Raw genomic sequence first — 24,774 nt, forward strand, 5'->3', positions numbered from 1 at the left:
GGAAAAGCATAAAGGAGTCCCTGGGGCCAATCTTGGGTAAGAGTGTCTCTAGGGGGATGGCCCGGAAGTGGGAAGAGAGAGAGAGAAGTCTGGGCATTTGCTGTTTTGAGGAGTAGCAAAAAGATCGCAGCATTGGCGGCCCCACTTCTGAAAACTCTCCTCCACTATGGATTGCTTGAGAGACCACTCGTGAGGCATGAGTATAGCTCTGCTCAATCTGTCCGCTATTATGTTGGTTTTCCCAGGGATATGCATTGCTACCAGAAACCGATGAGAGGAGATCGCTCATTGCCAAAGTCTGAGAGCCTCTCGACACAAGGGATAGGACTTGGTTCCGCCCTGTTTGTTGATGTACCACACCATGGACATGTTGTCCGTGTGAACTGCAATAGTTCCTAAGGGAAGAAAGTCATTGAGGGCTTGCAACGTTAAAAGCATTGCTCTCATCTCTAGGACATTTATGTGCAGGTGGTATTCGAACGGTTGCCACGTGCCATGAACCATCCTGCCCTGATAATGCCCCCCCACCCGATCAGGGAGGCATCCGAAATGACCGTGGCTACCGGGGCCGGGGGAACAAATGGTCTGCCCTGATGGACTAGAGGAGAGGAAATCCACCAGGATAGATGGTTCTTGCAGGTCTGCGTCACTAGGATCTTGTGACGCATGGGAAGCTGCTGGAAGGACAATTGTGTGAACAACATCCACTGTAGGAGATGCATGTAAAAACGGGCCAGAGGAAGAAGTGTTATGGCAGCCGCCATGAGGCCCAACACTTTCAGAACCAACCTGGCTTGCACCTTTTTGCTGGCAAGGATGATCCGAACGTGGTTTTGGATATCTAGGATTCTCTGACTTGTTAGGTTTGCTGACATCCGAGTAGTGTCTAAATTTGCACCTATAAAGGTAATAGATTGGCAGGGTGATAAGGAGGACTTTTCGAAGTTTACCGAAATTCCCAACTGACTGCAGAGACGTAGGGTGTAGTCTCTGGCTTGGATGAGTTGATGCCTGGTGGTGGCTGAGAGGAGCCAGTCGTCAAGATACGGAAACACCTGGAAACCTTGACGCCTCAGGTGAGCCGTGACCACTGCCATGCATTTGGTGAACACTCTGGGGGCTGTAGTGAGACCAAAGGGCAGGGCTCTGAATTAAAAATGACTGGTCCCCAGCCGAAAGCGGAGAAACCTTCTGGAGCGTCTGTGGATTTTTATGTGATAGTATGCATCCTGAAGGTCTATGGAGCACATCCAGTTGTCTTTGCCCAGAAAGGGCAAAATCGATTGAAGTGTGACCATCCGAAATCTCATCTTTTTGACAGACTTGTTGAGCCTGCTGAGGTCTAATATTGGTCTCCAGTCTCCCGTCTTTTTGGGAACCAAAAAGAACCTTGAGTAGATTCCGGACTCTAAATGGTCTGTTGGAACTGGCTGGATGACCCTTTTTTTTAGAAGCTTTGAAACCTCTAGTTTTGCAATTTCCCTTAGACCGGGTGGAACGTCTGGAAGGGAACTTTTCTGAGGGAAGGGGCTTTCCTCAAAAGGAATCTTGTAACCCTCGGATTAGATCGACTGTACCCATCTGTCTTGAGAGAGGGAAAACCAGGCTTCTGGGTACAGTGACAATCTCCCCCCGACTGCCTCCAAAGGTGGACAGTCGGGCAACACCTCAGGGATGCTGGAAGGGCTTGTCAGAGAGGGGCTCTCTACTGCCCTGGTTCTGCGGACCCCCTCTGCCCCTAGGGTGGCGTCTATTGTTATTACCCCCTCTGCCTCTGGGGGTAAACTGACCACGTGCATCCGGCGTGACTCCCTGAGATTTTCGGAACCACATCTTCCCCCCTTTCTGACCTTTGGGATAAGGTCTAGAAGGGGTGGAGAAACGGACTCCTACGGCAGAAAGAGTCTTGCCGTCTTGCTCGCACCTGGTCAATGTGTCCTTCACCTGAGGGCCAAACAAGGTTGACCCATCAAAGGGAGAGTTTGTGAAGGACGCCTTAAAGGGGTCTGCAAAATTACAGAGCTGCATCCAGGACTGACGTCTAAGAGCCATTCCTGTGCCTGCAGCTCTACTTGCCCCATCGGCTGCATAAGAAATGAGCCGCATGGAGGAGTTGGTTATGGAGTTAAGGATTCCCAGCTGAGAAGCAATCTTTTCCTGAGCCCCTGCTGCTGAAGGATCCTGTACTACTTCACCTAATTCTTTAAGGATGTCCCTTTGAAGTCTGGTGAAGTGACATAAATAATTCAGCGAACGCATAGCAAAGGTCGCTGAGGAAAACATCCGCTTACCATACCTGTCCATAGTCCTAGACTCCTTGTTAGGAGGATGGACTGGTACGGAAGGATCTGCAAGTTCCTTCTTAGTGGCGGCCGCCACCACCATGGCATCAACCGGGACACCTATAGTAAGAAACTGCTTTTCTGCGGGGGCTGTAATAAATTTTGAAGGTCTCCTGGGGACTGGTTCCACTGAATCAGGAGATGCCTACGCCTTTCGAGCTATGACCTCCATGAGAGGGTCGAAAGGCTGAGACACCCAGGAGGTGGAGGGTCGAGATCCAAAAGCCTCCAGGTATACAGATTCATCCTCGGAGGGGTTAATGGAGGGCCAGTTCCCCCTCTGTTTCAGGAGCTCCAATAGGTCTGAAAAGGAGACCTCCTCAGAGAGGGATCTTGGGGACCCCTCCGACTCATCTAAATCGGTATCCAATGTTGTAGACTCAGGGGAGTCTAAATGCTTCCTCTTGCAGGTCTTCTTACGCAGGGGTTCACCTGAAGGATCAGGAGAAACCTCGGAAGAGGAAGTTCTTCCCAATGAGGAGACCTGGGGCGATGGATCTCTGGGTCCGGGAGCAAGAGAGCGGGAAGAGGCATCTACAGGCACCGTAGAGGGAGGAGCTAAAGGAACCAACTGTTGACTAAGCTCAGGGGCTAGCACACTCCTCATCACCTCAAAGGCTCCCCTCCCAGGGAGGGCCGAGAGATCCCGCTCCAAAGAAGCAGGGATCCCCGGTCCCACCAAAAGGGAAGGCTCCGAAGCAGATGTCGGGGCCGAGCTCACCAAGGCCGAAGCTCCGAGAGGGAGAACGGGGTCGGACAAGGGTCCGATGCCACTCGCCCCCTCGGAACAGACCAGGGAAGCCCGATGCCCAGATCCCTCCAAGGAAGGTCTCAAGGAGGAGATAGGAGTAGAGGACGACGGAGCCGAAAGGTGTGGTATCGGCTCCAAAGCAGCAACAGTCACGGTACCAATAATCTCCGGCTCCGAACTCTGTAAGAGAGTTGAAGGAGGAATTTCAGGAGGGTGTAAGATAGCGGTCTGTTGAGATGGGCTATGGAGCATTTGGGCCAGTGCCTGTGATTTTAACAGCCTACTCACCACTCTCTCCAAGTCATGGTCTGATAGCCTGGAAGACCTCGATGATCGGCTCCGATGGCTCCGCTCCGACAGCAGGGGGGAGGCCAGAGCAGAGTGAATAGATTCCAAAGAAGGAGATCTAGACCTCTTTTTGGTCGGAACCATCGGAGCCGAAGAAACCTCTGTTCCATGCGGAGCCAACAACGTGTCGGCTCCGAGAGGAGACAAAGATATCTCGGCTCCAGCCGGAGCCGAGACATGCTTCGATGCTAGGGTGTCTGCTCCAGCCGGAGCAGACACAGGTGCCGAAGCCTGGGTATCGGCACCGAACGGCGCCGATACTGGAGCTTCCAATAAGGAAGGATTGGCTCTGGACGGAGCCGATGTCGACTCCGGTGGAGTCGAAACCAAGACCACAGACTTGGACACCGAAGCCTGGGTCTTGGAAGGCTTGGAGGGCTTCCCGGAGCCGACCTTAGCCGGGGAGCTCTCAGGCTTAAGGAGACCCCTGAGGATCAATTTATTTCTACGTTCCTGCAGGACTCTCTGGCTAAAGGAATGACAGATAGCACAGGAGTCCTGCAGGTGTAGGGGCCCCAGGCAATAAATACAAGAAGTGTGACCGTCTGTCAGAGACATCTTCTGACAGCACGAGTCACACTTCTTGAAACCTGAGACCCTAGTATCTTTGGACATATCTAAGTCCTAAGGTACACACACACACCAACACAAACAGACCAAATGTACCAATAAACAAAAAACTAGAACTGTAACAAACAGTTGAAAAACACTACACAACACCCACACCTAAAGTAAATCCTGTCAGGAACTGTAAGGGAGGGTAAGGCCAAAGGCCCAAACACTAGAAGCCTAAGAACAGGGGGTTGAAGAGAAGGGGTATGGAGCTATGTGAATAAAGATTCACTAAAAGACTAAGAGAATAAAAATTTTAGGGAATTGGGTCTAAAATTCTTGACAAATAGTAATATATAAATCACTTACCAGGAGCTGGTAAAAGGATGACCTCATTAGCGAGGCGGCAAACAAGATCTAGGTAATTACCGCCTTGCATCATGGGATATGGGGCTGCCTCGAGCTGGTAAAAGTGACTCTCGAGCTTAGCAAGTGCCGAGTCGGAGCCGATCATCCAGCAAGAATGAAGGCGAGATTGACAACTTAACATCTGTTGTTACAGGCTGATGTGGAGCAGGAGGGGAAAGAGGAAGCCTTGAATTTAACTGAAAATGATTTGCCCACCATAGCAGTTAATTCCTGACAAAACCCAAGGCTGGCAAAAGAAAAGATAAAGGATGCTAATCCATGGAACAACTGAATCTTCCTTAAAACTGGTTGGGCTAATTGAAGCAGTAGAACAGTTGAAGCCATATATCCTAAAATTCTGAGAAAGAAGACAGCTTGATTCAGAGACACACTGGTTAGCACCTTAGGCATAAAGGAAGCATTAGTCCTGAGGGAAACCCTGTCTTTATGGAAGAATGAAAGGCTCTGCTGCCATTAGGGCCTGAAACTCGAGACCCTTCTAGCCGAGGTAATGGCGAAAAGAGCAGTCTTCAAGTGAGGCATTAGCTGCAGGTTCAAAGGGAGGCAAAGTAAATTTTTCCACATACAGTTGAGGTCCCACTGGGTTTCCTCCAAGGGGGCCTAATGTGAATGACACCCCTAAGGAACTGTTTCAAGAGAGGGTGTGAGAAGATTGGGGGGAGAACAGTAAAGTGAGCAGAGATGGCAGAGGCACGTATTTTTATGGAGGACTAGGAAAGGGCTTTATCCACTAGACTGGCAAGGTACTCCAGGATGGCTGAAATGTTAGCCAAGCTCAGCTTAATGTGGTGCCTCTGGCCCCAAGCAGAGAATATTTTCCATTTGGCTGCTTAAGATTTCCTTCTGCTAGGCTTTCTGGATTCCTTCAGGATGTTCTGCACCTGTTGACTTAAGTTGGTGTAGCAGTTAGATGCTGAGGAAAATCCAGGCTGAAAGCTTCATGGTCTGCAGACTGGAATGCACTATCCTCTCTGTCTTGGATGAGGAGGTAGACTCTCTGCCGTAACTGGCAAAGTTTCTGATTGGTGAGCTGGAGCTGGAGGAGAAAACCAGGTGTTGTCTGGGCCAGTTTGGAGCTATCAGAATGGTCCTTGGACCCTCTTCTCTTATCTTTAGAAGGAGGACTCGAGGAAGAAGAGGTGGTGGGGTAAGCATAAATAAAGAGGTTAGACCATGGGAAGGCGAAGGCATCCATTTTCCATGCCGATGCCTTTCTTGTCCTGGTACAGAATTTCTCCAGTTGACCATTGCCCTCACTGGCAAAGAGATCCACCTCTAGGGTTCCCATTTTCAAGTTTTGGGGGAGGAAAATGTCTCAGTATAGGTGCCAATCATGGGGGGGGGGGTCTTTCAAGTTCCTGCTGAGGTGATCTCTGCAAGGGTATTTTGCACCCCTGGCAGATATTGCGCTAGGAAGGTCAAGTCCCATGGAGTGCACTGGACTCCCAGGCTTGCATGACTACATGGGTACAGGACGTAGGAATGTGTGCCTCCTTGTCTGTTTATATACCACATTACGGCGGTGTTGTCAGTCTGTACTACCAGCACCCCTGGTATCCCTTTCTCTTTGAAGGTCAGTAAGCCTTTTAGAACTACCATGAGTTCTTTCCAATTTATGTGCCTCTTCTTGGTCTGGGAATCCCACAACCCATGGGTTTTCAAATGTTGGGTATGGGCTCCCTATGAGATGTCTGAGGCATCTGTAGTGAGGAACTGGCCTTGAGGACAAAATTTGAAGGGCAAGCCCTGATTCTGGTTGCAAGCCTGTACCCACCATGTGAGCTCTTGTTTGAGGCAAGGTATCAGGTGCATCTTGGTGTCCAACCAAGGGCTGAGTGCTCTGGCATCACACATTCTTTAGATACCACTGAAGCTTCCTCATGTGTAGCCTGGCTAGTGGCATGATGAGGACACAGGATGCCATGTACCCAAGAGCTCCGAGGAATTATCTAGCTGTTATACATGGCTTCTGCTGTAAGTTCTAGAAATAGCTGGTCAAAAAGGTGACCTTGTCCGGGGGGGGGGTGCCTTTCAGAGGGAAGAATCCATGTGTGTCCCCTGAAAAAAAATCTGTTTGGATAGCACAGTGATGGACTTCTTTAGGTTTAGAGTGAACCCCAATGTGGTTAGGAAATCCTGTGAAAATTTCGGGTCATTGAGAATCTGCGACAGGTCTGAGGCCTGTATTAGGCAACCATACAGGTAAATCTGGACCCCTTCGGTCCTGCAGTAAGCAATGGCAAGAGCTAGGCACTTTGTGAAAACCCTTGGTGCAGTAGGCAGTCAAAAAGGGCAGAGCTGAAAAACTACTAACTGGAGCTTGCTTTGAAGTGAAGAAAGCTTCTGTGCAACTTTGACATGGGGATGTGAAGGCAGGCATCTTTTAGGTCTAATAATACCATGAATGCCTGAGGGGCTAACATTAGTTTCTGCAGGGTCAGCATTTTGAATTTTGGTACCCTGAGAAAAAGATTTAAGCTATACAGCTCCAGAATGGGTCACCAAGACCCTTCTTTTCTGGGTACCAGAAAGATTTTCAAGTAAAATCATTTCCATTTTTAGTCTTCTGGAACTGGTTCCACTGCTTCCTCGGAACACAAAATTTGAATTTGTTCTACAGTCTGAGTTGTTTGATTTTGGGGTACATCTGGGTATCCTGACAATTTTAAGGGCTCTTTGAAAGTGAGCTTTTAACCATGGGCAATAATATACAGAACCCACTGATCTGAGGTAATATGGATTCAGTTTTGAGAGAAACAGGGCAGCCTTCCTCTTTGCTTTGGGTGGGGTTGGGGAGGGAGGATGGAAGCGGGGAGTCATAATTGCTGTCAGAAGTAGGTGTCTTAGAACTCCCTTGTTTCAGACAGTCTGAGGTCCACTGCCTAGATCTTTGTTGCTGTGGTCTACACCTGGGAGTTCTGTCACTTGGAGGCTTTTGCTGTTTGCTCCAAGATAGGGTGGGAAAGGACCAATGCTTGGCCGGAAAATTCCTGCTGAACCGGAGGGTTGCACTTGTAGAAAGTCCTCTACTATCTGCATAGATATTGCCTTGTCCTCCATCTTTCTGAGGACTGCTTCAGCTTTAGTCCCAAAAAGGCATTTTTTTGTCTAGGGTGCATCCAGATTAGCTTTTACCAGGTCATGGAGGGATTGCTCCATAAGCCGAGAGTGTCTCCTGATCACTGTGCCAGTGACAGCTGTCCTGCAGAAGGCTTCCATAGCATCATACCCACAGTGAAGGGAGTGTTTTGTCACTGGAAAACTGGAATGGCACAGATCTAAAAGTTCCTTAGAAAGGTTTTTATCCTCTAGACTGGACAGCTTTTGTTTTAGCTAGTCAAGAATGGTTTGCTGGCATCTGATTATATGAAACTGACAATTGAGGGCCCTCATAGTGAAGGTAGCCGAAGTGTATAATTTCTTTCCAAATCTATCAAGAGCCCTACTTTGTCACTAGGTAAAAGGGTTCCTAGAGGTACTAGTCCTAGGTCCCGTAGGACCAGGTGTGACCACTTTAGGGTCAGGAGCTGGGTTTTTAAACAGATATTTATGAGAGTCCTGGACCCTGTAAAATCAGTCAGGCTTTGTGTGTGCAAGAGGGAGTGAGTTAGGATTTAAGGAAGCATCCTGAAAAACATCTTCCACTACTTCCAGGACAGGTGGGATTGCTAGGGGTTTGTGCCAAGGGTAGTTTAAGAATTCCCGGACTCTCTTTTTGGCCTGGGGGTATTCTTCTGCTTCCCAGGGAAAATGTTTCCTCACAGCATGAAGTCTCTCTCCAAAGGTGAGTTCTTCAAGGAGGACAGGCAGAGGGGAGAATTTCCTCTGAATCAGATTCCTCATAACAGGTGTAAGCGAGGCCTTCCTCAGATGCAGAGTCCTCCAAATCAGACTCTTCTTCTGAATACAGTGGATCAGGGAGGAATTCTGGGTGGGTGTCTTTTTTTTCCCTGGGGTGATATCCCCTGAAATCTGTCTGGACCTTACAATGTTAAGGTCTTCAGCCAATATGATCAAATCTTGTTGGTGGCCATGAAACTGGGAGCCCATAGGTCTAGGCAAAGACCCGGCCACAATGCCTTTGTCTGGTGTGAGTTTGGTCTTCGGCCTAGGAGCATCAGACACCCTAGAGCCTGATTCTTTGGATTGTAGATGCACCGGAATGGCCCTAGGCTGTAAAGAGTCTCAGGTTAGCAGTCTCTCGTTGGAAGCTGTGGCCTGTTTAACAGTCTTGGGCCCAATCAATAAACTAAAGATATGAGGGGTCAAAGGGAGGAAAGGCATGTCTGACTCCAAATGGGTCTCGACAGAGGCCTAGGTCACTGAATCAAAGGTCGAAGGGGGCTGCAAAAGCACCTCACTTTCCTGAATAATCGCAAGTCTAGTAGGTGAGGCAGGGGGGCAAGGGAGTGTCATCCGTGGACCTAAGCTTTTGTTTCTTACCTTTTTTGTGCTTGGGTAATTTGAGCTCAGGACAACCGGCGGATGCCACAGTATGAGACTGCACAGATTCCTGCCTCAGAAAACAAGCTAAAAACTCTACTCTATACCCAATAGTTCTAGCGTTAAACCTAGCACAGAAACGACAGTTAAGGATGTTGTGGTCTGGGCCTAAGTAAGTTACACAAAGCATATGGAAGTCTCTGTGTGGAATTTGTTTACCATAGTGAAGACAATTATTAACTTTATATGACATGAGTCAAAGAAGAAAGGAGTTTCCCAACGGGATACTTCTCTTTCAGATTATATCTCTCTGGTGCAGAGACTGACAGACGCACTTAATTTGCTTTGTCCTCCAGCGGCAAGAAAAGAATGAAGTTATGACGCAGGGTGGCTCCCTTTATACCCGAGAGTACCAACGTCGGTTAAGCTGTCCACCAGCCTGGGAGGCAAAATTAGCCTGTTAGTCGGGCCATCCGAGGGCTTTCACAGCAGTTAATCCCAACTGTCAGGGCTGCAACAGTGAAACACAAAGAACGACTGTGCAAATAACAGAAGCATCAAATCAGATCTACTTTAGTAGATCAAATTGCCAGAACAAAGAAATTTAAATTATCGAGATGAAAAGACTGAAATTGCTGTAAAAACGAGCATTTAACATGCCGAACTTAGGAAGAATAAAAAGCTACTGCTCATGTCAAACAGCAGTTGAACTTCTAAACGAAGATCATGGAGCATTCAAAAAAACAGCTGCTCCATTTAAAGACATTTTAACACAGAAATGTAAGTTAAATTGTTCTGTATTGAGATTGTGGTACAGTGAAGATCAGGAAGTTTACCCTTTACCCCACTGTTGTGCATTCACAAGTTGGCATATATAATTTGCAGGTGGTGTGGGGTGTGCAAGGGAGGACTTGGCCACTGCAAAAATGTTGAAAAATTACATTTCTATGTTACAATACGTGTTTAAATGGAGTATCTGTTTTTTTTTGTTTTTTTTTTTGTGAATGGTCTGCTCTCCCCATTTACAAGTTAGAGTGGTGTTTGACATGCACAGTAGGTTTTCGTTGCTCCCAATTTCGGCCTGGTAAACATTCATTCTTGCAGCAATTTAGGTGTTCTCGCCACATTAATTTACATTTCACTGTTCTGGCAATTAGATCTTCTAAAACAGATCCCTCTAATCACAAGGCACTGTGTTTATGAAAAAAAAAACAGTAGGATCAACTTGTTAAAGAAAAATGGAAACACAAACATTAAATAGTCACAGAGGCAAGGTTATAAGCCCCCCAAGCTTACCTCATAACCCCAATGATATATTTTTTCCTAAACCACCTCCAAAGGTATAAATCCTGACAAGGGATACAACTAGAATTTGTTGAGCAAGTACACGCCACTTATACCTACATGTATAAAGGAGGGTGTTCTGGAACCCCTTTCTTTAGCTGTAAAAGGTGTCTGATGTAACTAAAAATCAGCTACTTCTAATCAGGCTCACAAAAGAATGCCCAATTAATCACCATTTCCTGCTTCTCTGAAGTATTTAAATAAACAAAAGTTATGCACTTACAATAAATGACAGATCTGGAGGAGCAGGCCCATCCTCAACAGTAGAGCTAAAGATACAGGACTACTCCTCCTTTCCTTTATTCATAACGCTCTTGATTAGCTTCCTTTTCAGACCTCTACTTTGCCACAGAAAGACAAAGCAAAAACAAATAGAGATCTAGACCAAGTGAAAAAAATGAAGCAGGAAGAAGACAGGTAGACAAAGTGTTATGAACAGTCTCAGTTAAGGACATTACTCTTTGCAGTTGATAGAAGAAGGTCTACCATTATTTTTTTTTAATTCTCTTTACTGTTTTATCACATAACAAGAAAAACAACAGACAACATACATTAACAGGATACACAAGAAACTATGTACATTTACACATTGCCCAACAAAACAAAAAAAAAAAAAGAAGGTCTACCATTATTAACAGCAGTGCACAGTCTCAACTTGCCTTCCTGGGTTGTTCCCTTTAGGACAGCATTGAAGAAAAATGTCCAAGATTTACTGTACTTACAAGATAAGCTAACAAATTAGACATCATTACCCAGATAACCTAAAGTAATTTCAAGAGGGTGCAGAGCTCACAGCCTACTAACAAAGGGTGCAGGCTTACAAATACACCAAAATTAGCTTTGCAAAAACAAAAAAAAAAAAAAAGACAATGGGGTCTAGGAGAGGATACCCTTTTCACTTCAGCAGCGCCCATTACCATATCCAGTCTACTGGGAAACTTTTGCAAAGATAATGACTCAAGACAGATAATTAACAGCACAGGGCAGAATCTGACAAATGTGTTGGATAAAAAAAAAATCCACATTAACCAGTAAACAGAGAAGAATAATGTATATAGCCTTTCTCAGTGGCCAAATTAAAGAACAGTTGAGAGTTTTTGACAGGTACAGTGGTGGCAACCTCTTCTTCCATAAATAAATAAAAATAAAACTTTATTCTGTACTTTCAGTGATTCCAGAACATTAGTTACATCAGTAGGAAACGCAGCACTCCCAAAACACCATTCTAAAATGACAAGTGAAATTAAAAACTGTGACAAAAGTCAAAACAGCAGAGTGATTAAATTCAGTCTAAGTTGTGAGCAGCATTTAGCAGGACATAAAAGGAGAACAGATGCAACTATTCAATACACAGACAAAAACACTATCAAGGAAAGTGCAGCTTGACAATTAGCTACAGGAATAACAAGATTAACTTGTCATTTTGTAAAGTAAATTTTTAAAAAATAAATACATTAGTTTGAAAAGAATGACAAACAATAGACTCAGAATATAAGACAGCCACCTATGGTAGAGAGAAATGTGTAGCATCTACAATTACATCAAATACAAAACATTCTCTGAGGAATAAGCAAATTTACAAATAATTCAGATGGACAGATTAGTAAAATTATGAAAATTACGATGGCAAAATATTCAAAATACACAGAAATGCTTTTATCATTCTAAATATTTTCAAATTTGCACTTTACCTAAGCAACCTATATTTCCATCCAGCCCAATATAATTAAGATCCGATTTGGCTGCTTCTCTGTCTCTCTCATCTTCTTGTGACCAATCCCTAAGACTAAAAATCTCCTTCTGACGATAGGCTGCATTGGTATCGAAGTTTATTTTAGCATCCATGCACAAAACTGGAAAAAAATAAAACAGGTTCTTAATTCTTGCAAACTCAGCTTCTTGCAGATATGTCACTTTTTTTTCTATCCAGTAACAGATTACTAACTGCTACATGTTCCACAATAAAATGAATGTGATATGTAAAATTTGTAAGCACTGACAACACTAAAAAGAAGTTATGTACTCACCATAACGTTCCATGTGAGTTGTTTATCTTGCCTTTATTCTCACTGATGGGTTCGGAGCCAATCCTCGGCTCCGATACGGCCGTTAACAAAACTCAAGGTTTACCAGTAGCTCAAGACCAAGCCCTTATCCCATGAGGCACTGCTGGAATTACCTCAGATCTTGTTTGCTGCATGTATATATAACCCTGTAAGGGGTGCACTCCCCAAGAAGGAAGAAGTATTGAACAACAGTACAGTTTTGTACCTACCATAAATGTAGATGTTCGAGTGGTTATGCTGCTGCAGTCATCACACTTGAGTTATCCTGCCGTCAGGCGGTCCCGCACTCGTCCTGAATTCCAAAGCCTTGGTCTGGCGTCAGTTGTCGGCGCTTCTTCCCTGACGTCAGTGCGGCAGGGGTATAAAAGAGGCAGCCGACGCCATTTTCTTCAGTTTTTCTTGCCCCAGATGTCAGGTGCCCCAAACTTAGAAGGCAAAATAAGAAGCTTGCAAAACATACCTTAGTGCAAAACAATGGTACTAGTTGTAAGCAAATACACCATATAGACATGCATCCCAAAGGCTGAAGTACATGGAGGTATAATAAAAGCCTTGTTAGGTAGAGGGGATGGAGAGAGGGTAACCTGGACTGCAGCAGCATAACCACTCAAACATCTATATTTATAGTAGGTACAAAACTTTACTATGTTCATCGTGCTATGCTGCTGCAGTCATCACACTTGGGTAGAGTCCCAAAGCTATGGTTGGGTGGTAGGAGCTAAACTGGGTTAGGTGCAGCTAAGATGTCCTGCAGAACTGCAGTGGCAAACCCAGCTCTGATTTTTGAGTATAGAGGAAGGTGGTAATGCTTGGTGAAGGTGTGCACTGAACTCCAGGGTAGCTGCCTCCAGAATGTCCTTTGTTGGGACTCCTCGGAGGAAGGCTGCTGAGGTTGTTGTAGCCCTGGTAGAGTGAGACCTAATACTAGCAGGCACTGCTTTCCCGTGGTGTGAGTAGCAAAAGCGGATGCAATGTGCTATCCATTTGGAGATGGTCTGTTTTGAAATAGCCTTTCCTTCTGAGCCTGGTGCACAGGATACAAGGAGTTGGTCAGATTTTCTGAAGGCCTTTGTCTTGTCCAAATAGCAACGTAACTGTCTGTGAATGACCAAAGAGTGAAGGAGTCTTTCTCCTTTATTCTGTGGGTTTGGATAAAAGGTGGGCAAGTGTATGGTCTGATTGAGAGCCACACTGGATACTACCTTTGGCATGAAGGAAGGGTTGGGTGCGTAAAGATGCTCTGTCCTGATGGAAAATGATGAAAGGTTCCACTGCCATAAGTGCCTGCAGTTCTGAGACTCTGCGTGCTGAGGTGATAGCCAGCAGCAGGGCTGTCTTCCATGACAAGTATTGAAGCTCTGCTGAAAAGGCTGGTTCGAAAGGAGGAAGTGTTAACTTTTCCAGAACAAAATTTAGATCCCAAGTTGGAGTTGGTGGTTTTCTGGGTGGGGGTCTTATATTTTTTGCCCCTCTGAGAAACTGCCTTAGCAAAGTATGAGAGAAAATGGGAGGAACCATATCATATTGAGCTGAAATGGCTGAAGCATGGATCTTTATGGATGAGAAAGAAAGGCCTTTGTGTAGCATCTCAGTTAGATATTGGAGTATGTGTGGAATATTTGGGATGCCAGGATATAGGCTTCTGGCCTGGCTCCATAAACAAAATCTTTTACATTTGTCTGAGTAAGTTTTTCTGGTGCTGGGCCTCCTGGCCTCAAAAATGACATTCTGGACGTCCTTTGAGAGGAGTGTTGTTTGATAATTTAAGGTATTTTCCATGCAGCTAGATTTAAGGTCCTTAGTTGACTGTGAAGGATCTGAGAGTTTTGTTGGGTTAACAGCAGAGGGAATTGAGGTAAGATCCATGGAGGGCTGCAAGTCAAGTTTCGTAGTAGTGGGTACCAGTGTTGACGTGGCCAGTCCAGAGCAATGAGGATCATCTGTGGTCTCTCTGATCTGGCTTTCAGTAATACCTGGGTCAGTGGAGGCAGAGGTGGGAAGGCGTAGACTGACAATGCTGTCCAACTGAATGATAGGGCATCCACTTTCCAGGCCAGGGGATGATAAGTCCTTGTGCAAAATTTTTGTAGCTGGCAATTATTGGTTGAGGCAAACATATCTATGTCTGGTGGTCCCCACCTTTGAGTTATCATTGAGAATACTTGTGGGTGTAGTCTCCACTCATGAGGGTCTGTCAAATTTCTGCTTAATTTGTCTGCCAAAATGTTTTATTTTCCTGGCAGGAATTGTGCTTGCAGTTGTACTTGGTAAGTTAATGCTGTGTTCCACAAGTCCAATGCCTGTTTGCATAGTGGGTAGGAGTGCGTTCCTCCTTGTTTGTTTATGTACCACATAACTGGGGTGTTGTCCGTCCTTATTAGAAGTTGTCCTGGATGCAAGAGGTCCTTGAAGGCTGTTAGTGCATTTTTTTACAGCTAGCATCTCCTTTTGATTGATGTGTAGTTGCCTTTGGTTTGCAGACCATTTGCCCTGTATGCATTGTCCTGCCATGTGTGCACCCCAGGCGTAGTCTGATGAATCTGTTGTCAAGGTTTGGTTTGCTGGAGGTGAGACAAAAGGAAGGCCCTTGTTTGCTTGGCATACTTGAGCCCACCATAGAAACTCTTTTTGAAGGCAGGGAATGAGAGTTATACTTGCTTCGAGGCTGTGTCTGTGTTGGGACTATACACTTTTTAGGTACCATTGTAGTTTTCTCATATGCAGCCTTGCATATGCAATTAGTTGAATACAGGATGCCATGTACCGCAATGCCTGCAGGAATTTCCTTGCAGTGAGCTGGGTAGAAGTTGCCATCTTTTTGAAGTACTGAGCCAGTTGTTTTTGCTTGTCTGGCATGAGGTAAGCCATCTGGGCCATTGTATTCAAGCTGGCACCCAGGAAAATTATTTCTTGTGAGGGTATTAGTTTTGACTTCTTTTTGTTTACTGTGTACCCTAGGCAACTTAGCAACTTTGTTACAAATGCCAGATGCTGTAGTAGGATGTCTTTGCTGTCTGCTTGGATCAGGCAGTCGTCCAGATATGGATAAATTTGTATTCCTCGCTGTCTGCAGTATGCAATTACTGACGCCAGGCATTTCGTGAATACTCTGGGCGCAGTAGATAAGCCAAAGGGCAATGCAGAGAATTGATGATGCGCTGTGCCTACCAAAAATCTGAGGTATCTTCTGCAATCTTGTCTGATAGGAACATGCAGGTATGCCTCTAGAAGGTCCAACGTTACCAGCCAAGACTCCTTGCCCAGCATGGGAAGAAGCTGCTGTAGTGTGAGCATTTTGAATTTGGGAATGTCCAGGTACGTGTTTAGAATTGAAAGGTCTAAGATGGGTCTCCAGGCTTTGTCCTTTCTTGGTACTAGAAACAGTCTTGAGTAAAATCCTTGACCTTGCTCTTTTGCAGGTACCTTTTGAATTGCGTTCATGTTAGCTGAAATTTGCTTTTGTGCCTCTGCCCATTGGTTTGTTGGCAGATTTGGCATGCCTCTCATCCATGATAAAGTGTAAAAATGAAATCTGTAGCCTTGGGTAATAATATCCAGAACCCATTTGTCCTTTGTTATGATGTGCCAATTTTGTGGGAAAAGAGCCAGTTTTCCTCCTAGAGGTGCTGCCTGTGCAATTTTGCTTGGCAGGCGAAGAGGAAAGTCACTGAGTTTGTTTTCAGAAGGGTTGAAATCTGTCGTCTCCCCCTCTTTGAGTTGCTGTTTGCCATTGTCTAGGCCTGAAGGTACCTTGTGCCTGGCCTCTGCCCCTAGGGTGTCTGTACCTGCCCTTTGGGGTCAGGAAAGGACCAGTTTTTTGATGGCCAGTTTCTGCTGAAGCGAGGTGATTGTACCTGTAAAAAAATCTTTAACTGTTTGCATTAATTTTGCCTTTTCTTCCATCTTCTTTAAACCTTCCTCTGCTTTGACACCAAATAACGCATTCTTTTGCAGTGGAGCATCCAGTAACTTTGCTTTGACATGTTCTGGTAAGGTCTGCTCTTTTAGCCAAGCATGTCTACGTATTACAGACCCTCTGACTGCTGCTCTACATGAGGCCTCCAAAGAATCAAAACCACACTGCAAGGAATGTTTTCCCACTTGTTCTGCTGCATGCAACAAATCTTGCATCTCTTTGAAATTTAGTTGATCTGTCTGAGGGATCATTTTCTGTTTTAACTGAGTAAGCAAGTACTGCTGGTATTTAATCATGTGGAATTGGCAGTTTGATGCCCTCCTGGCCAAAGTGGCAGAGGTATACACTTTTTTCCCCCATCTTTCTAATGCCCTGGAATCTATTTCCACAGGTAGTGGATTCTTAGCAGTAGAGGCCTTAACCCCTTTGGGACCCTGGGAAATGATTTCTGGGTCTGCAGCAGGGCTTTTATATAAAAACTTGAGAGAGTCAGGGACTCGATAGTATCTGTCTGGTTTAGGTGGTGCTGGAGGTAAGGAATCTGGATTTAGACTGGATTCAGTGTAGACATCATCTAGAATGTCTAAAACAGGAGGAATGGCTAGGGGTCTATGCTGACGTAGAAGAAGAAACTCACAGAGTCTTTTCTTAGAGTCAGAGTAATCTTGTCCTTCCCAGCAGAAATGCTCTCTCATGGTGTGCAGGGTTTCCCCAAAAGAAAAGTCTTCAGGGGGAGAAACAGAGGGAATAGACTCCTCAGCATCTGAGTCTTCACAGAGAGGGAAGGGGTAATCCTGTTCCTCAGAGTCTGCTGAGGAAATGGATTCCTGGTCAGAAGGAGGTAAATCTTCCTCCAGTCTAGGCCTTTTGTCAGGAGGGGGCTGGGAACCTCTGATAAGGGTAATCAGGTCCTCCACCATTTTGAGCATCTGTTTTTTAGGCATAGGGGCCTGTGTGGGAGTCTGTGGACCCAGTTTCTTAACCTTTGGAAGCTTAGCGTATGACTTAATGGAGAGAGTCGTCGGTTTAAGGACGCCTTCTGAAACCGAAGGCCTGTCCATAGTCTCCGGATCGCCGACAGGGCTGGCGTCCGCGAGTTGAAGAGGAAACAGCTCCAGTGGCCCAGTAGATTCTGACTGAGAGGTAGTCATATTTTCTAAATCTGCGGTAGTCAGGGGCTGCGTAGGCACATCACTGAATACCGAAGATCCGGCGGCAGGCCTAACCGACACCTCGGTATCTGGTCTAGGTCTAGGCTGCCAGTCTTTGTCCTTGCGTTTTTTAAACATAGCGGTAGTCGGAGGTTCCGACGACATAATGTAGTTGAATTTTCTGCCAAAATAATGTCGGCTGGTATTAACCCGACCCTTAATAGTGCTTTTATTGAACCTAGCACAAAACCGCCAACCAGAAACGTCGTGGTCTGGGCCTAGACAAGGAATACAATAAGAATGAAAATCCTTATGAGGTATTTGCTTCCCACAAGAAATACAATTATTAACTTTGTCTGACATCGGTCTGAGGCAAGAAAAGTTTCCCCAACGGGGTACTTAGCTTTATAGAAGACTTCGGCTGAAATTCTGTTCGAAAATCTCAGGAGCTGGCCGACCGGCACTTGCGAACTGCTTCTTCTTCGGGCACCGCGTGGCAAGAGACTATAGAAAATGGCGTCGGCTGCCTCTTTTATACCCCTGCCGCACTGACGTTAGGGAAGAAGCGACAACCAACGCCGGACCAAGGCTTTAGAATTCAGGACGACTGCGGGACCGCCTAACGGCAGAATAACCCAAGTGTGATGACTGCAGCAGCATAGCACGATGAACATCAGGATGATACTAGCCTCTAGGTCAACTGTCAGCCAGGAGGGGGATGCAGGGAGGCATGAGAGAATAAAGGCAAGATAAAACAACTCGCATGGAACATTATGGGGAGTACATAACTTCATTATGTGAAGTTGTTAAATCTCGCCGTTTATTCTCACTGATGGGTAGTGTCCCTAGCACCCGCAATCCTAGGTGGCTCACGGGAGTACATTTTTCAGGACCGTAGAACCAAAAGAAGATCTGTCCCTGGAAGCCTTATCCACTTTGTAATGAGTGACAAAAGTATGAGGCTTAGACCAAGTGGCTGCAGCACAAATGTCATCAAGGGGCAATTTGGCTTGAAAAAGCAGAAGACGCAGAAATGGCTCTGGTTGAATGAGCCTTTACTTTGTGTGGCAAAGCTATGTTAGCAGTTGCATGAACAAATGAGATGCAATCAGATAACCATTTTGAAAGGGTTGTTTTAGCCACTGGTCTACCTTTTCAGGCCTCCAAAAAGGATACAAAAAGTTGATCCGATTTCCTAATATCCTTAGTTCTAACCAGATAAAATCTGAGCTCTCTGTGCACGTCAAGTTTGTGCAGCATGTATTCTAATTTGTTGGAATGGTTGGGGGAAAAAAGACTGGCAACTCAATGACCTGATTGATATTAGACTCAGAACAGACTTTACGCAAAAAGGAGGGGTTTGTTCTGAGAGATACTCTATCAGCATGAAAAATCATATAAGGAGGTTTGATAGATAAATACTTGAAGTTCTGACACTCTGCGGGCAGAAGTAATGGCCACAAGAAAAATAGTTTTCCAGGACAAAAATTTGAGATCACAAGATGATGCTGTTTCAAAGGGGGGGGGGGGGGTATTTGAGATAGCATAAAATTCAAATTCCAAGGAGAATAAGGGGGTTTTGACAGGAGGCCTCATGTGAGAAACACCTTTGAGAAAAACCTTAGATAACTTATGGGCCATAATATTTAACCCATCCAATCCAAGGTGGAAATTGGATATGGCGGCTAACTGAACCCGAACTGTGGCCGCTGCTGCTCCTTCCTTAAAAAATCATTGTCAAAAACTCTAAAATGGATGACAAAGGAGCTCGGAAAGGGTCAATATTTTGTATGCTGGCCCAAATGGAGAACCTTTTCCACTTACTGCGATATAGTTTTCTGGTGGATGCTTATGAGAAGACAACAGAATTTGTCTTATGTCATCTGAGAGTGAATGAAGCCTGGCTATTTGGGGAAGTGGATCAGCCAAGCAGTCAGCTTTAGAGACTGCAGTGAAGGATGGAGGTATGGAGGTCCCCTGACAAGTGTGTCAGGAGGTCTGGAACTGGGTCCAGGATCCATGGATCCTCCAGCAGATGATGGTGAAGAAAAGGGAACCAAATCTGTCGAGGCCAATGGGGGGAGCTATAAGGATAACAGTCCTTCCCAGTGACTTTGCTTTCTGTAAAAACCTGGGTATCAATGGAATTGGACGGAATGCAATGCATATAGGAGACCTGGAGGCCAATCGTGTACGAGTGCGTCTCTCGGGAGATGTCCCGGAGGTGGTATTAAGGCAAAGTAGTTGCTGCATTTGGTATTGATGCGACTAGCAAAGAGGTCGCAGCAAGGCTGGCCCCATTTGCAGAAAATCATGTCCACAACGTGTTGGTTGAAGACCACTCGTGAGGCAACAAGATTGCCCTGCTCAGCTTGTCTGCTATCACATTGGGTTTTCCTGGGATGTGCATTGCTAACAGAAATGCTGGGATGACATAGCCCATTGCCATACTTTGAGGGCTTCTCGACAAAGGGGGTAAGACTTGGTTCCGCCCTGTTTGTTCAAGTACCAGACCATTGACATGTCTGTCTGAATTGCAATTGCCCTAGAAGAAGAGAGTCATGAAAGTACTACAATGCCAGAAGTAATGCTCTCAACTCCAGAACATTGATATGCAGATGTGACTCTTGATCCGTCCATGTGCCTTGGGCAGTCTTTCCCTGAAAATGCCCCCCCACCCTATCAAGGAAGCGTCCGTGGTCACAGTGGCTACTGGAGGGGGGGGCACAAAGGGTCGTCCTATTGTGACATGAAGAGACGTCCACCGAAGGTCCCTCTTTCAAGAGTTTGTGATGAGAATCATATGGTTCATTGGCAATTTCTGGTAAGACCATTTAGCGAACAGAAGCCATTGAATTCGCATATGCATCCTTGCAAATGGAATGGCTAGAATTTCTGCCGCCATCAAACCTAGTACCTTCAAGACCTCTGCGGCTACAGCTCTGTTCTTCAACACCAATGAGTTGAAGTGCTGGCGAAGAAGTGAGACCCTTTCGAATGAAAGACGTAGAGTGGTGGTTGAGGTTATCTAACTCTGCTCCTATAAAGACGGTATGCTACGATGGTGGCAAGGCAGACTTTTCAAAGTTGACTGTAATGCCTAAGTGGTTGCAGAGTGTCAGAGTAGATTCTGTTGCCTGAATCAATTGATGCCTAGCAGTGGCGGTAAGGAGCCAATAGTCTAGGTATGGAAACACCTGGAATCCAAGACGCCTCAGGTGAGCAGTGACCACTGCCATGCATTTGGTGAACTCTCTGGGGGCTGTAGTGAGACTAAAGGGCAGGACTGGAAAATGGTAGTGATTGGCTTCCAGCCAGAAATGCAGGTGATCTCTGGAGTGTCTGTCCATCTTTATGTGGTAGTACGCGTCCTTCAGATCGATGGAGCACATTCCAATCGTCTTTTCCTAAAAAGGGAAGAATGGCCTGAAGTGTGACCATTCGGAACATCTATTTTTTTACAAATTGGTTGAGTCTGCTGAGGTCCAAGATGGATCTCCAGTCCCCTGTTTTCTTTGGAACCAAAAATAATAGAGTAAGTTCCGAATCCTGTTTGGTATGCTGGGACTGGCTGGATGACTCTTTTTCTAGCAACTTGCGGAACTCTATAGTTGCTTGTTTCCTGAGACTGGGTGGAAAATCCGGGATTCTGTTGACAGGAGTGGGAGAGGAAAAGAACGATATGAAATACCCTCTGGAAATGATACTTTGTACCCAGGTATCAGATGTTATGCTTAGCCAGGCTTCTGGGTACAAAGATAAGCTACCCCTGACTGCCTCCAGAGCTGGACAGCCGGGTCTCCTTTCAGAAGCACTGGTAGGGCTGACCAGAGAAATGGCCTCTGTCACCCTGCTGTTTTGGACCCCCCCTGCCGTGTGGGCGGTGTCTTCCATTATAATCCCCTCCTCTGCCTCTAGAGGGGGTTTCGCCACATGTGTCCTGAAAGGCTCCCTGGGCTTTTCGGGACCACATCTTTCCACCTTTAGGGCCCTTGGGATAAGGCCGAGTAGGGGTAGAAAAACAGACTCTGACAGCAGATAGAGTCTTTCCTTCCTGCTCACACCTGGTTTGAGTTTCCTTTACCTTGGGCCCAAACAGGGATGAGCCATCAAATGGGGTGCTGATAAAGGAAGACTTGAAAGGCTCCGCAAAGCAACAGAGATGCATCCAGGCTAGTCTACGCAGAGCAATGCCTGAACTAGCGGCTCTACTCGAACCATCAGCTGCGTAAGATATGAGACGCATGGACGAGTTCACAATCAAGTTTAGGGCAGCGAGCTGGGTGTTAACTTTGTCGGCAACCCCTGCAGCTACCGTACCCTGGAGAGCTCATCTCCTAGCTCTTTCAAGAGAATTCTTTGTAGTCTGGTTAAATGGGTTAAATAGTTCAGTGATCGAAGGGAAAAAGTCACTTAACTAAACATGCGTTTCCCATATTATGATCCTGGGATCTCTGTTAGGAGGATGGATAGATGAGGATGTCTCGGACGTTCGCTTTTTGGTGGCTGTCACCGCCACCATGGCATCAACAGGCACTCCCCTTAGTCAAAAAAGCTGTCTCCACGGGGGCGGAGATGAACTTATTTGGCTTCCGTGGGATAGGTTCCATGGCCTCTGGAGACTACCACGCCTTACGAGAGATCAGCTTCATGAGCTCATCGTAAGGCGGAGACACCCAAGAGGTGGAAGGTTAAGACCCGAAAGCCTTCAAGAACACCGACTCGTCCTCAGTAGGGCTTTTGTACTGCCAACCACCCCTCTTAAGGTTCTCTAATATCTCCGCAAAGAAGGCATGCTCAGTGGGGGATCAAGGGGACCCTTTTGACTCAACCAAGTCAGTGTCAGATGTCAAAGACTCCTGTGGGGAGTCCCAAGTCTCTCCTCTTGCACAGTCTCTTCCTAGGTACCTCCTCAGTGGGGGCTTCTGGGGAAGGCTCAGAAGAGCAGGGGGCGCCCTGTGGGGCTACGTGAGGCTCAGGGTCTCTACACTTGGGTTGACCAGTAGAAGCAGGAGCGGACACAGGTGCTTGAGGGGAGGAGGAAGCCAGACCTGATGCTGATGATGTCTTTGGAGACAGGACTCTCCTCATGGCATCGAATGCACCACGACTGCGACGAGAAGGGGTAGACTGATCCGAAGGGACCGTCCAATCCTCCCGCACCAAGGCCATAGGCTCAGAGCCCGAGGTAGGAGCAGAGCTCATCGGAGCTGAAGCCCTGAGAGGAAGGAGTCAGCACCGACAAATCGGTATGACTATCCTCTCCGGATCAGACAGGAGAGTGTCAGCTCCTAGAGTCCCCAGTCGTTGCCGAGGACGTCAGAGTATATGGGACCGATAACACCGGAGCAGGTCTCAGCTCCACAGGCTCAACAACCATCAGGTTGGCCTCCTCCAGCTCCAAAAGTCCAGTATGGCTCAGAGGAAGAGCAGTCAAGTCCGGGTTAATGGTCTTCGGTTCCGACAAAGGCATCGGAGCCAACAATTTGGCAAGGCCTGGTGCTAATAAAAGCTTCTGCACCAACCGGTCCATATCCGAGAGGCTGACAGAAGACTTCGAGGAGTGCACCGAGGGTGCTGATTGGAGCAGAGGAGATGAGGGAATCTCAGAAAATGGCTCCAAAGCTGTGAGCTGGCGTTGAACAGAAGGGAAACACTGTTCCGAAGGCAGTGGAACCGATGACCCTACAACCTCCATTTTTTTAGCCTTTTTTGATAACTTGAAGTCACCTGAAGACTTGGATGACTTAGAGGATTTACTAGCATCATCCTGGTCACCCAGTGCTTCCAAGAAGGGGTGCTGAAGTAAACCCCTATCCACCAATTTCCTCCTCCACTCTAAAAGTACCCTGGAAGACAAGTAGTGACAGATGCTACAAGAGTTTTGGAGGTGTAATGCTCCCAGACAATAAACACAATGAATGTGCCCGTCAGTGACTTACATTTTTTATCCACAATCCGGACATTTTTTGAAGCCAGATTTAGGATGTGGCTTCTCTTTCTCAGACATCTTTGTAAATTTAGACAAATTTAAACAAATAGAAAAAAACACACTCAAAGCAACTATTTAAATAACTACTGACTAAGAATTTAGTTAAATACTAGGCCAACTGCTAACTAGAAACACTTTTATAGAAAAAACAAAGCCAATACAGGGAACTTACCTATAGATTATATATAGATATATATATAGATATATATATATATATATATATATATATATATATATATATACACACACACACACACACACACACATATATATATATATATATATATACACACACAGTAACTATCTTAACAAGAATGAAAGTCAAGAAAAAGATTTTAAAACTTGCAAATAGATGAATCTTTCCAATAAAACTGGTCTGAGCTTTCTGGAACACAGAGATCTGTGCCGCAGCAAACTAGATCGGAGGTAATTCCAGCAGTGCATCATGGGATAAGGGGCTTGGTCTCTAGCTACTGGTAAACCTTGAGCTTTGCTAACGGCCGTGTCGGAGCCGTGGATCGGCTCCGAACCCATCAGTGAGAATAAACAGCGAGATTTAACAACTTCACATCACATTTTAAAGTAATGCTATCAACATTAGATATCAAAAAATTACACTTTGTTCAATATCACTAAAGGTATCAATGGATGCCCTACACAAAATATACATTCTTACCATATCAGTCACTATAAGAGAGAACCTCCTAAATGAATCCTAAAATTGTGGTTTCACACTCATCATACCCTGGCATTCTTCTTCTGAAGATATGTTCCTGGGGTACAGCTACCCTGTGCTGGTGCAGACCATGATAGCATACACTAGGGACTGTGCAAACTTATAATACTGTCTAGACTCTCTCATCTCTGACCACAATACCTCTTGCTGTCATACTTTTATACTACAAAGAACTCGTGCTGCTGTGCGCACTTAATTTGATACTCCTGCTGAATGAAACTTTTGGAGGTGGCTCTGAGGAAGCAGCAGCAGTAGTTGTAGTATCCAGAGATCTTCTAGAGTCTTTTCCTTGGGAGCAGAGTGTGACTTCTTTTTGTCAGTATTCTTTGATGGAGTTTGAACCCCAGCTGAAATACAGGAAGGGAAAGGGAAAAGGCCCTTTGAAACAAGTTTACTTCTGTCTGTGAGTGCCCCACGGTTGAAGCCAGCACAAATGCACAATCTGCATCTAAATGAGCAGTGCCCAAGCAGTAGACGTATTCCCTGTGGGCATCTGAATTACATATTTTGTGCCCAGAGGTGATACAGTTCTTGAAGCCAGTTGATTTATCAGCCATCCTGGCGGACCAAAAGAAAAGGAAAGAAAAGACCCAGATTTAAAAAAAAAAAAAAAAAAAACTATAAAAGTTAGAAGAAATATTTTTTTTGAAGGATTGGAAAGATTACCAACAATGGTAGACAAAAATAAAGGAAAAGGGGTGGGA

At 45.7% G+C, this 24,774-nt stretch overlaps 1 protein-coding gene across 1 annotated transcript in view; it reads right to left on the minus strand.

Moving 5' to 3' along the window:
- Positions 1-24,774, minus strand: part of SUCLA2 (succinate-CoA ligase ADP-forming subunit beta) — a 730,522-nt gene that overhangs the window by 286,151 nt on the left and 419,597 nt on the right. The window contains exon 7 of the mRNA XM_044071591.1: positions 11,901-12,062. Coding sequence (XP_043927526.1) covers positions 11,901-12,062 — 162 coding nt within the window. The remainder of the gene's footprint in view (positions 1-11,900; positions 12,063-24,774) is intronic.

Source organism: Protopterus annectens, chromosome 5.part0 (assembly GCF_019279795.1).
Source record: "Protopterus annectens isolate FY-2018-M chromosome 5.part0, PAN1.0, whole genome shotgun sequence".
Taxonomy (NCBI): domain Eukaryota; kingdom Metazoa; phylum Chordata; order Ceratodontiformes; family Protopteridae; genus Protopterus; species Protopterus annectens.